The 13,906-nt window shown below is 44.0% G+C and overlaps 1 protein-coding gene across 2 annotated transcripts; it reads right to left on the reverse strand.

The window, feature by feature from the left end:
• Positions 1–6,002: 6,002 nt before the first annotated feature.
• Positions 6,003–13,343, reverse strand: LOC142899437 (dual specificity protein phosphatase 19-like). 2 transcript variants are annotated; one of them, XM_076042993.1, is made up of 5 exons: positions 13,111–13,343; positions 12,610–12,859; positions 10,086–10,132; positions 8,991–9,143; positions 6,003–6,703 (listed from the first exon to the last, which is right to left on the reverse strand). In XM_076042993.1, exons 2-5 carry the CDS (start codon positions 12,833–12,835, stop codon positions 6,521–6,523), a joined length of 609 nt encoding a protein of 202 aa, XP_075899108.1. In that variant the 5' UTR covers positions 12,836–12,859; positions 13,111–13,343; the 3' UTR covers positions 6,003–6,520. The 2 variants fall into 2 exon arrangements, with proteins under 2 accessions (XP_075899108.1, XP_075899109.1); XM_076042994.1 differs by lacking the exon at positions 13,111–13,343 and adding an exon at positions 12,957–13,073.
• Positions 13,344–13,906: the final 563 nt, after the last annotated feature.

Consider the following 13,906-nt stretch of genomic DNA (forward strand, 5'->3'; position numbering starts at 1 on the left):
TAGAAGTTGGGGTGGGAAACAAATGACGTACGTCTTCGTTCACCTCAGTAGATCGAATGAAGTGTAAAACTACTGTTTGTACTGCAGGTGTAGTTCCACAGCGTGGTGCATAATTTAAGGATTCCAGCGGGGAGCAGCTGTTTCTAACTAACCATGTAGCATATTGAAAGTTTAGGAGCAGCTGCTTCGCTCGCGTCCCAAATGGCTCGTCGGCAGATGTGTTAACTTGTTGATCGACTGATACTGCTGACTGATGTTTAGCCCAAGTCGGCTCAATTGGACGGAAACGAGGCTTTAAAGAGCCACCGACGCCAGTTGGACACTTAACGACCAGATCTGTTGTACCTTGTTGTACCTGAACCTGGACTTCAAATTTTATCCCCTTCCAAGCGTGTCAGCGCTCCTTGATCATGGTAGCTAAAAAAAAAACAAAAAAACTGTGTTCTAGTAGGAGGCTGTAAACAGAGGGCTAAGTATGCAGCTTTTCGGTTATGGTCGGTAATGAGTGCTGCCAGCTCTTTCAGAGTAAAGACGATGAATTTGAGTCCCTTCAATGAAAATATGGAACTACAGATCGTAAAATGCAACATCCTTCATATTATTCCATTTTTTTCTGGATCCCATTATTGACCAACAGCTTCCGTGCTCTCTCAAGTCAGGGTGTCCGCAGTTGAGTCATCGCCGTGTCAAAGTGTTTCCTCGCCCCTAAACATCAGAGGACATCTCGGCTAAGTCAAGTCTGCTGAGTAGCTCAAAGGCAGGAGCAGATCGTGGCTTTGATCCGGTGGAAGTTTTACAGTTCAGTCGCAAAGATCGAAAGGCTCATCCACTTAAACCTTGGAGATTGAGAGCTGTTCTGGTGCCCTTACGACAAGCAAATCGCCTCAGCTCTTGCCTTTTTTTTAAATTCAAGGTAATCTTTTCAGAGTTCAACCTTGATTTTTGGATTTCTTTTTAAATCTTTTACTGGGAGGTTAAAAAAACACTGCATTAATTCAGTTAGAGGGTGAAGGTTGGGCATTTTCAATCACTACTCCCACTACATCCACTGTTTCTCCATCCTTGCCCTGCCTAAGTCAGCGATTAAATCTCCCTTCATAATGTTTACAGGAAATCTTGATTAAATATTCCCCTCTGCCGAGACCTGATGTCTTTGCTTTTAAATGGTCTCGGGGTGTTTTGATGACAATGGTGTGGTTGCAGTCAGATTGTGCCACTCATCCCACTCCTGCCCACCTTCCCTTCACTGTGTTTAGCGGCTGTTTATTGTGTTTATTTGCTGGAATTAAGTTGTCCGTAAAATAACAAAGTCGTGAAACACAACACATGAATTATGGATTTTCTTTATTTTTCTCGCCTTACTTTGAGCCAATTGAAGCGGCTCACGTGCCAGCTTCAGCTCACTGGACGTTAAGGCGTCATCCGATTGGCTACTTAATATTCTGACTGTTGTTTAGGAGAAAAACAAGCTGGAAAAGATAGATTGTCTTTTCATGCAGAAAAAAACAGCCTTTATCTTCACCAGCAAAGAAGGATGTTGTCACCGCTTTGTGGTTTTAAGAACTTTCTGAAAAAGTCGTGGTAGTCAGGTAACAGAAGAAACAAATGTGCTTTTGTGGCTTTAAAGTCGATTTTCTCTGATGTGTTTTGACGTTGTTGTGTCTCAAGCAGTCTTTCAAGTCGTTGTTTCTCACACCCAGCAGTGCATCGAACATGGGAGGAATTATTAAGCAGTAGAGAAGTTGACACAATCTTTCAACTCAATGCTCCGCTTCCTCAGTGCTCGGTATTAAGTTCAAGGTCAAATCTATTGTGTATACACCAACACATCCACTTTACACTGGAGCGACGGATCCGTTGTCTCTGATCTTCTACTGAAGCTGGTTCTCATCCATTGTGCCAACTGACCAGAGATTTGAAGGATTCCATGAGCAGTTGGCATCCAGCAGGAAGATGAAGTGACTGAATGTTCCAACGAGCGGTTGACACTAAAGAATTGGACAGCATTTCCACATTTTGACCTTGAAAAACAAAGACAGCACTCTGAGTGGCCATTTAAACCGCGTGGCTTAATTCCCAACAAGTTCACTTTTTTGCTAGTACTTTCTATTTTGATTTGACATGAACCAACAGGCTAACCGCCTCTGTATGAGATGTTACAGTGAAGGGAGACGGAGCAAACAGCCTTATTTTCTGTTGCTTGGACAGCCTGAGTCCAATTTTCTGTCAGTTTATCTCCTCTGTGACTGGAGATTAGCCAGAAGCTACATTTGAGCCAAGCGTAGCAGACTATTGCTCCCGTCCTGGATCTTTTTCTTTACCCTCAGCTTGAAGGAACAAACACAAACCTGCACACATCATTTGTGTGGCCGAAAGTGTCGGGAACGCGATAACGTGACGGCTTTTTTACACGAGACAGCTTAAGCCTGCTGGCATTTCAGGTTTAAGCAAAAAAGTGGAGGTAGTGCTTAATATCAACGGCAGTTTTCATTAATAACCTAGCATAACGCTAAAGAAATCAAAGTAAATAATAGATTAAAAAAAGAAAAGAAAAAAATGCCAATAACCAGAACCTGTTGCAGGTGATAGCGCGTCCTGAGGCAGTGATTAAGATGCTGCATGATACAAACTAAAAAAATATGCTGTCGCTTTATGCTATATTTAATTCTAAATTGCCAATAATGGCAACCGCTTGTATCCTGGTTTCCTGCAATATTGCTCTGGCTTTAGTTGTGCTGACAGCAGCAACGCTGCTGCTCTTTTGTTGTGTGGAGCGCACCAGTTCCTTTGTCTCTTTTGTAGTGGCTGCAATTAACTCCCACGAAATGTGCAGCACATAAAAGAAGGAGAAGAAAAAAAAAGGTAAATTCCCAACAATTACCTGGATTTTTTTTTTTTTTTTCTTCCGACTGAAAGAGGTTCCGCATTCTGATAACAAAGACAAGTTCACCAAACTTTACTGTCACATTTCAGATTTTTTTTTAAGGGGAACGTCTGTGAACTTTGTCCTTTGTGATCTCATAATAGCTGAAGCTTGTAAAGTGAGTATTTTTCTTTGGCATATTATGTTATTTCACGTTGATTGGATTAAATTGTATCGTGTGATGCCACAGAAACGTGTGCCATTATATATATTTTTTTTACACACTGGGATCGAAAAAAAATCCCATTTTGAGTTTCTCACCGACTGACTCTGTATTAGTGCATTTGCATCCGCGCTGACTTGTCGAGGGATTTTTTTCCTCAACAGGAAATTGTCAAGATCCTCCAGAGTCCCTCTCTGCTTTAGTGACCAAATATTGTTGAGCAAATAAAGCGCACAGTAAGAGGCTTATCTGATAAATTTCCTCCTACTTTGGCTCCCATGATCCTATAAGGCAATAAGCTTAAAACCCTCCTCCCATCGGCTCCACTAAATTAATTTAACACAAATACAGATTCCACTTTGGAGTCCCTGTCCACTTGTCCTTGTGGTTGTTTACTCTCTATTTTTATCAATGTGTTTGTTTTTAATGCATGCAAATGAGGTTTTTCCTCTCACACCTTGCTATATTTTCTGTCTTTTTACATATTGTCTTGGTGGGTTTTTCATTTCACGGCTGGGATAATTGGGATCGCTGGTGGATTATAACTACTGTTTTGGGATTTGGGGAGATAAGAAGGAAATTATAAAAAAATATGTAATAATACAGTGCACTGTACACAATGAATGCCTGCAACTCAACAATTATTTATTTATGTATGTTATAAGACATTTCTAAACCTAAAAAAAAATGGAATAATGCTCGCATGTGGGGATATTAATTTTCACTGTTTATACGGAAGTGGATGAATGGAAAAAAAAAAAAAATATTCCTCTGCATCCTATGCATCGTCGAGTATGTACCTCCCTCGGGGAGGAAAGCAACACAATATTCTCCACTGAGAAAAATCCTCAGCGACGGTTGTACGTTCTTCTTGTCCATGTATGTATATGTAAGTATGCATGCACGCTCCTTGTTACCTAAAGTTTTGTCTTCTAATCTATGCTTGCATACGTGCAGTAGGTCAGTAACTCAGAGCGACATTCTATCTCGTCCTCCTGGCCCCCTCGGGGCGTTTCATCCCAGCTTTGCAGCTGATTGTTTATTGAATCAAATGAAAGCCATGCAGAACGTCACCGAGTGCAAGGTTAGATATGGTGTCTGACTATATAGACAGATAGATAGATTTCTGCATGTATTCCCTGTGTTGTGTGTGGCCCTTTGATTCGGCCTAATGAGAGCCGTGTTACAGAGGACTGTAACGCTTTAGGGGACCGTTGCTCCTGCTGCAGTGTGCGCGCGCGCTCGTGCGGCAGCCTCCTCTGACTCCCTGTTAATATTCTCATTCCGAGGTCTGCACGGAGCGAGATGGTGCTCGGACCCCTTGAGACCTTGCAGATGGGCCGGCTCATGCCATGCTGTGGGGCCGACACATCCAGACGGTGAAATGCCACAAAAATGTCAGGGGTAGCCCAGTTGGCTGCACGGCACGCACACACACACACACACACACACACTCCTCAGTGATACACCATTGAACAAGACCAAAGAAAAGGCCAGACCCCCTCCACACTTCCACCGCGCACGCCCCCCCCACGCTCAAGTGCTACCACAGACTGCATATTGGCTCTGTCGCCGCCACTCAGACATTTGTTCAATATTTTATTGGCCTGTTATTACTCGGGACTGTAACGAGCAAAGTTGTGTGTTTATTAGACGACAGTGTGCACATAGTTGGGAGAGCAAGTGAAGTTGTGCAGCTCCAAAATTTAGTCATTAGCCATCACAGGCGACTGGCGTTTTTTTTTTTTTTTTTTTTTTTGCAGCCCGTCCGCTTGTTAAATAATCTATGACCTTTATTGGCCTGCGAGGAGCCGCAGCCAATTTGGCAGAACTTACATCCTCCCCCCAAGTTACTGGCAGAGAACCAAACCTCCAGCCTCCCCCTCCCCCCTCCCCCCTCCTCCGCCTCCTCCGGGCGACGGCCTCCAAGATGCACTTTAAAAAACGGGGGCAAATAACTGCGTTAATTACCACAAGACTCCAGTTCAAGAGGAGGCTGAACAAGAGCTGTTAGAGCAGGAAGCTTTACCGCTCGCAGACTAATGCTGATACTAGTGCAAGCCTTGTTGTGTTATGTTTTTTTCTAAATTGTTGAACCTCCTTAAATGGAAGGTTTAATCTCGTTATTCCCTAATTCAAATGCACAAAAATGTAAAAAAAAAAAAAAAAAGAAAAAAAAAAATGTTGAATTCCACTCAAAGGTTGCGCCTGAAAGCTGGCAAACGTATCATCACAGTGACCATAATTCAGTCAACTTATGGGCCATTTTGGGAGGTCGATGGCGTTTCGCTCATTTTATGTCACTGTAACTTTGCAGGCGACGAGACCGAGAGCATCTGCTCGTGATTTTCCGATAAATAAAATGTTGGCTTGCTCCCCCTGTATTAGGCTCGACACGCAGCACAGCTTCCCTCTCTGCGGACTTGGACGTCAACGTCGCAGACATTAATCCATATCAGGGAGCGTCCTCGGCCGGATGAGTGAGAGGCGGACGCCTCCTCGCGATATGCATTTGTGAGTTTTGCGGCGTCGAGAGCCCGTCTCAGCAGCGACGCTTGATTAACATTAGAGCCAAGTGGGTTCTCTCCCATTATCTATGGGCTAATTACCGGCTAATTATTTCAAGGGAGAGATGTGCGAGCGGCCACTCGGCGGGGTTGTTTTATTGATAGAGACACTGCGGCAGTGGCGGTGACAGCTACATTGTGTGTTGCTGCAGTGAAGGGGGAAAAAAAAGAGACAACCGTTCTAATTAGAAACAAAAAGAAAAAAAGGTAAAGCTCAGTTTCTTCTAAAGAACATAGACGAAATGTTGGTTATCACCTGCATTAACGTCCTCAAATGAGTGGCTGTGGGAACAACTTCTGTGGCAAATGAAAAAGAACAGAATGTGCTCAAAAGCTAAAAAAAATAAAAAAAATAAAATGTGTCTTTTATTATGGCTTCCTTTATTGAAAAAAAAAAAGTTGCTGTTTTTCTTTGCTAGTTGTAATTCTTATAAAAGACCTTCCCGAAAAAAAAGAGCTTAAAAAAGATTTAACAATCTGAACAAAAACAAAAAGTTTAATTTAAGAGAAGACTACAGTTTTATTTGAGACACTTTGTCATTTCAAACGACACTGGAGACGTTTTGAGTTGCACACAGCAGCAGTGATCTATTCCTTTGCATTAGAGACGGTGCAAAAGACAAAGAATCATCTAAAAAAAAAAAAAATCATTGGGACAAAGCTGGAGAGAACGGCAGAGACTCTGCAGAGCATTAAACCAACTTTGACTCATTATTTTGGCCTTTGACTCTCACAGAGCTCATTAATGTCATGCAGTCCACCTGTTTCTACCACATAACCCACATACTGACTCTTTCCCCTGCCGAAGCCGTGAGAAAAAAAAAAGATCCACGGTCAACCGTCACTCGGCGGCACAACATCAGCAGCTCAAGGTTTGTAGAGCTGCAGCTGCTGGTAGAACCCGGGGTTGGGGCGAACTGAAGGTCTGGCCATCTTCACCTGGCTGTAGGCCTCCTGGAACAGCAGCTTCTCTCTCAGCATCAGGTAGCCAATTGCAATGGAGGAGGAGCGTGACACGCCGGCGTTGCAGTGGACCAGAACTGCACCGTCCTGTGTGGACAGAGACAAAGATGAGGCATCAGGTCCAGCAGGAAGGTAAAATCAAGTGTTTGACTGGAGGCTGTAAACAGAGGGCTACACATGCTGCTTCTGGAGTGACTATTTGAGGATAATTGCTTGTGTTACTCTACATGATTACAGACCAGAAGATGTGTTATTAAATTAAATGGTGCTCTCAACTAAAAAGAAGCGTACACTGTTTTGGCAAGATGTGGCTGGTTTCATCACGTTAATTATTGACTAAACATCTCTGAAAAGTCTGCTGTTATCCACGTGTATCTTTCACGTCAACAACCACCCCGAAAAAATTTTTTAATGCAAAAATTCATCTGAAGACGGAAAAGTCTGATTTCAAAAGGCCTTGTTTTTTGCGTTCGAGCTCGAGTGCAGCAGCTCCAGGAAAATCAAAGTGTGCGAGGCCTGTGTGAACACTCGCCACTGACAAGGCAGCAAATGGGTTTAGCGATCACATTTACATGCAACATGTTCGCGCAAATGAAGTTTCGCGAGTCGCAGGGCGGAAAGAAAACATCTCCGCCTGCCTCGGCGCCTGGTTGAAAACGTGTAACGTCTGACTCTTGCGCGTCTTCGGCGGCAGGATGGGACGGAGCATGTAGGCCGAGGCCAGATGGAATAAATCGCTTTCTGCCGTTTTGCCCTTGCGTGAGCGCCGGTGTGCGCGTGCGTGCGTGTCAGAAATTTGCGATACGATTAATATTAATGTTGATGTAATTATTTTACTGCCTGGAGTGCCTGGCTGGAAATGAATTTTTTAAATTCCTGCCACATCTTTAGACAATGCTTGCAGGCCCACGGCTGCGTTCTGAAGCTCAGCATATTGACACATTTATCTCTTTTATTCAACACGGCGCCTCCCATCAGAGGCAGGAAGGGGGGGGGGGGGGAGAGCTCCTTTTCTTGGCTGAGTTGGAGAAGAACAGTAGGCAGGTTTGTTTTTTTTTTTTCTTTTTGTTCTAAATTTTACATGTCAATCAACACCCACCGGAGGACGGGACATTTAAAATAGCTTCGGCTCGCCGCAGTTTAGGCTGTTTGAACACTTTGGCACTTTATCTCAGTGAGAAATTCTTATCATTATCAAACACGAGCAAATCTGGACAGTCAGAACATACAGAGAGGACAGACTGATGACTCTTTCCATCAATCATAAAGTTTGTCTGCAGCGTTGCTCTGCTGCCTGTGCACACTGTAGATGTGCACCTGATCTTGTTTCACCCCCCCACAACAACAAAAAGAAAAGTGGGGACGGCAAAAAGTTCTGGAGTGGAGAAATTGCCCAAGTAAGACAATCCATCACAGCAAACATGGAGACTTAATTTGGTTTTGTCATAGTTTCTTGTTTGCTGTTATTTCATTGCCATCGAGTCGAGCGCTCTCATATCAGCGCTCATATCGCATTATGTTCTCTGTGCGCACAATTCCCCAACGCACGCACGCACACACACACACACACACACACACACACACACACACACACACACACACACACACACCAAAATAAATTCAAAACGTCCAGTCGGGAACCTTCCCTAAAAAAGTCAGGCAGGTGTGGACGGAGAATGTTGCGACTGTGTCCACATTAGATGAGACCAGCGTGATCACTCGGCTATTCCGGCCCGGGCCCGTCTCACCTCAGCGTTGAGTTACAGATAAGTGATTGCCGCAGATGTGCGTTAATGCATCACAATGAGGCGGCGCGATAGATGTGCACGCTGACATGTTCAATAAGCCGGCAGACGCGGGGGTGGGGGGAAGTGCTGCGGTGAGGGAAGCAGATACAGGGAAATTAGAAGAGCCTTGGTGCGCTTTTGTCCGCCGGGAGCGTCTGTTGTGAGTGTTTGTGCCTTTCCTGTGTGCGTGTCTGTCAGAGGCGGAAGACAGAGTCCTTGCACTGCAGCGTCGCGGTTCTTGCACTTTACTCGGCTGTCTGATTGCGAGAACATTTTATGCTCCGATGCACTTATTTGCTTTACGCTTTGGCACTTTAGCGCAGCTTTTGACACTGACGTTGGTCATGATAATAACGATGATTTTGGTGGTTACTTTGGGTTTCTTTAATGACGCTAAATACCAAAGAGTAATCAAGGTTTTACTGTTAAGGAGAGGCAGTTATTTCAACCTACAATACGTACAATACGATGAGAAGCAATACAAACAACTTTTGACTGGTCGTGTATATTGTGTTAATTTTCTATAAAAGGAATATTTTTGAAGACATCTATTTCATCCCAGCCGTGTTTCAGAGTGATGAATGCACCTTGTCTCGGGCCTGGTCAATGAAGCAGCTGCATTCCTCCATGTATGAAGTTATGTCAGTGTCTGGGAGGTCCAGGATCTGGAGCGTCTTGTACACCAGCCGATCCGGGAACGGGTTTGTGACTCCGTAAGCCACATTTAGCACATGAGACACCTAACAGGGGACAAAGAGACGAGAGAGTCCTTCAGCAAATAACCTCTCAGCATTGACTTGTCTTACAGAGAGCGCTCCTCGCTCTGGCAGTGGCGCTGTTCCGTCAGCCATATTGATGACACGACACCATGTGAATATGACTGAAGGGCAGGAGGGTGGTAGGAGATGGATGACAGACCGAGAGGGAAGAGAAGCAGGTTGAAAAAGAGACTGATGATCCAATTCGTTTGAAAGAATCTTGTCAAGCTCCTGCTTAAATGCCACCCGACACCTTGGCCACTGCACAGACATGCAGTCAAAGACTCGCAGCACACGTGGACTTACTAATGGTTTTCTGTATTTACCCGATGCTAAATTATCGCAAACTCTTCAGGCAGTTTGCTTGAATTCGTATTTATTTAACTATGTGGCCTCGTGGCCACATAGGGATGTGACATCTCTTAAAGTCACATTTGACTTTTGTCTTTTTTTTTTTTTGTTGCGATATCAAACAAGGATTATTAAATTGAACAGATAGGACCAGGCACCCCTTTATAAATTGACTCTGGTCCCCATTGTCAAGAGCTTTACAAGCTATCTGGCTTTATTTGCTTATCAGCGGCACGAAGGTCTTGTCGCAGGGAGCAGGAACGCATCTGTAATCTGTCCGATTCATCACGCTGAGACTGCACAGGCAGCAATAAGCCGGTGCCCGGGAGCAGCCACTGCAGAGGGAAGGCGGCCACATATCTCCGATGTGGAGGGGAAAGAGGGAGCCTCGTGGTAATCGTGGACTGACTCCCTCTAGTGAGCCAAAGCGTCACTGCACGAGTGGCGAAGCTCCTCCAGGTATTGGCTGCTCGGCGCACGCACCTGCACGGCCGCCGCTAATCTCATGTCACAGCACATGAGACGGGCTGCGAGGCAAGGGCACGCCGGCCGCATCGATCCCACTGTACTGACCTTATATCTCAGCAGGGTGTCGATGTCATGGGCCGCATCCTGAGAAGCTGCAAAAGGCAAAGGCAACGCGGTGAGAAGACAGACGGGAGGGCACGCCACAGCTTACAACGTCAAGGCTTTTGTCTGGGGGAAAATGCTTCCTGCAGCTTAATTACTCTACGGATCAATGCAAAATGTTTATCAGAATTACTATTTTTTTTGGTCAAATTTTAGAAAGAGGAGACTATACACTTTATTTCGGCTTTGCAACACGAGTCAAAAAACACTTAATTTGCTACTGAAGGCGTGTTAAAAAAAAAAAATCTATTTTCTTGGCAGGTATTGTTGTTGACTGGACAGAACTGATACGTCTGTAGATTCTGGCACTGGGGCTTAAAGAAAAAGTGAAAGTCTCCTCCTAGCCGTTTTCCTCCAAACAGAATGAATAAAAGCGTAAGCCATGCGGCATGAAGGGAGATAAAGCGATTCAGTTGTGTAAATTTCCAGCAGCAGACGGCAAATGCTGCAGGATATCAGCACCTTTATCACTTAGTGGGAAAACATTCAGACAGAAAATGCTTTTTGAACAGCTGTAACACCATAGGGGGAAGATATCAGTCAGCAGAAACCAACATTAAAATGGCTTAAAGCTAGAGTGTGGGGAAAAGGAATCTGATGATTTGTATGGTAGCACCGGGCCAGGCCAGAGAACCGCTGAAATAAACATTTGCTGTTATCTCCCACTGCAGCAAAGGGAAGTTTATGGTTTTCATGAGAAGTGGGTGTCTTTTTTCCCCCCCCTCCAACAACAGCCAAGAGTGTGAATAACTAATGCAGGAAGCGCCTCAAAGACAAATGGAGGGCGAGAGAGACGCGACTACGGCCAACCGGCCGACCAGCCAACTGGTCCGACTGACCGTTAGTGAGGGGAATCGCAGGAGGAGCCCAACAACAGGCGCTCTTTTAATTTGTCACATGACTGTCGATTAAGTCAGCAGTGGTCGTCCGGAAGTGGCAGGAGCAGGATGGTCACGCCAGAGAGACACATGGGCAGGATGGGAGATATAAAGGCCAGTCTTCCGCATGCAGTGGACAGCCGGCGCTGCAGCACGCCGCCTTTAAAGCGGCAATATTTGCACTCTCTCGCCGCAGCTGCTTTCACATAATGCCAAAAATTCATGGAGTTCAGAAGTAAATCTAAGTCCAGGGGATAGAGCGGGCGTCTTTGGATTTAATCCAGCCGCAGCCCATATGTCTCTTCAGCGTCAGAGGAAAAGATTTAAACTAACACATCTGTGAGGAGACGCAGGGGGGCCAGGACTTTTTTATGTGGGCACGGGGGTGGAGGAGGGGGGGGGGGGCAACAAGCGACTAAAGTGAATCTGGTAAGCGATGGAAACAAGTCATCTCTAAATCAAGCTGTTGGGTTTTTTGTTTTTTTTTGCCGCTGTCAGGGTTTAGCAGGAAATGTTAAATTGTTGAGATTAAAACAAACTATTATGCATTTTAAGGCTACAAAACTAAATACACATTGATTAACTTTCTGAATTCTATTTTGAGATTAAAGCTCTTTTTCAAGGATTATCCAAAAAATCCAGACTGTGCTAGAATAAAGAGATTATCTGCCCAGTTAATCTGAACAGACTAATTTTTTTTTTATGCAAAACGGTCAGCATTCAGTCAGCATCATTAAATTCAACCAGCGAGAACAACAGCACACTGTAAATATTATGTGGTAGAAGTACAGCAGAAGTGATGCTATAAGGTTTCCTACCAGCGGAATGACCAATATGACGTTATTAGCAGTGAACCGCTGTACGGGAACGAGTGACCTTTACCGAGCTGAACAGATGTAATATTTTATTGATCCCCGCTGAGAAATTCTCTCTTTTCATTCTCTCCTGCGGTGAGGTCAGAGCGCAGCATAAGCCACAGCTGTGAACTGCACCCCTGTGTTCAATATCAGGCTCAAGGACACTCCAGTAGGACACATGCACGTTGACATGTGAGGGTATCGTCCATTGGCCTGAGGACGCCAGCCGACCCGCTGAGACTAATTCAAAATGAATGACATTGATTTATACCTCATAAGGTTTTTTTGTGGGTTTTTTTTTTTTTATAACTTAAATCATTGTTACATTGACTGGAACACAGGGGTAACTTGTGCATTGTGCAAGTTAGAAAATTATTTGGCAATTAGGTCTATCGACACTGATGACTTTTTAATGCTTACAAAAGTATTTTACACCTATGCATCCATCTTCTATACCTGCTTTTTCCTGCACTTAGGGTGGTGAGTGTTTTGCTGGAGCTGATCACAGGTGTCATTGACAGAAGGCAGGGTTACACACTGGACAGGTTGGCAGTTTATTACTGCCCCAGAAAATAATAATAATAATAATAATAATAATAATAATAATAATAATAATAATGGATTGCTTGAATCCAATGCCAGTCCTTTTGGTCCACTTGACTCGCCTGTCATGTTAAGTGACAATATGTACTTCCCCTCCACAGGAGGGCACTCTACATACCTATACATTACCTAACAGTAAGAAAGGTCTGACGACACCAACTTGAAGGTCCAGACTTTTATCTTCAACAAATCCGCATCCTCCTCCCTCCTCCAGCTCTTCCACCTGCTCCTGGCCATCACCTCCATCACTCCTCCTCTCCAGCAGCTTCCTGCCTGTCACCGTGGTAACATGCGTGCACTGTTTCTTCAGACTGCTCTTGGAAAAGCCCTGGATCTCCTGAGCCAGCGAATGCATTGCAGCAGCCTCAACCTCAGTCAGCTGATAATAGAAATGATGAATAAAATTCATTTTAAAACAAAAAAACTAACAAAGACATTTTGGGTGAAGTGTTGATGTTCTTCAGTAGGAAGATTACCACCTATTAATTATGTTATGCTGTGGTTAATCACTTTTTTTAACGGGGCAGTTGTGTCACGTGAACAAATGTGCATGAGCTGCAAGACTTTACGTTGCGGACTCTACAGAGTCAATAGAACGCGTTGCGTAAGAATGTGAATTAAGATCTTTACCTCAAAGAAGTAATGGAAGACAAATGGTCATTATCGTCTTTTGTTTCTTTTTGTTAGTTTTCCTGCATTTTTCCCAGAGGCAAAATATAACTAAGTCCTATTTACGTGTATCGAACTTCGACGCCGTTCAAGACGGACCTAAATTCTGCATAAACCACTGTAATAACGTAGCATTAGCTTCTACAGGGAGGAATTCAGCGATTGACAGCTGAGGCGGAAGTTGCGTCATGAACCTGATGCGTTCAAAGACAAATAGTAAAATTGTTAATAACGGGTTTCTTTTTATTTTTAGGGTGCTTCGCGCAGATCGACGTGAACAGCCAGCAATACTTGTTAATACTGCATAAATTTAGAGAATCTGACTTTTTAGAATATTGACAACATTTCTCAATGCCATTTATATGAAATACTGAAGCAGGAAAGTTGATGCTGTACGCTCAGATTCTTCAGGAATTCCAAGAATCTGATTCTGGTTTCTGGTTTCAGGTTTCAGTGGGTGGCCAATTACTAGATTGGAATGCATAATATCGGTGATATGTAAATACATATTTCTAGTTCAGAGGGGAAAATATGTATTTTTATTTGAGCGGTGAGACATTTTCTCAGGTTTTTAGTCCTGTTACCGATTAAAGTTTTTTTTTTCTCTGGGTAATGATTCGGGAACGTCTAGTTTAAGACACCGGTATTCTTATTTACGAAGATCTTTGAACGCAGCAAAGGGGCAGCCTCGTTGTGGAAATCAGGACAACTCCTCATCCCTGTGACCGAAAAAAAAAAAAAAAAAAAAAAAAAAAAA

Source organism: Nelusetta ayraudi, unplaced genomic scaffold (genome assembly GCF_046127955.1).
Source record: "Nelusetta ayraudi isolate G7.1 ecotype Tasmania unplaced genomic scaffold, CSIRO-AGI_Nayr_v1 ptg000072l, whole genome shotgun sequence".
In the NCBI taxonomy this organism is placed as follows: domain Eukaryota; kingdom Metazoa; phylum Chordata; class Actinopteri; order Tetraodontiformes; family Monacanthidae; genus Nelusetta; species Nelusetta ayraudi.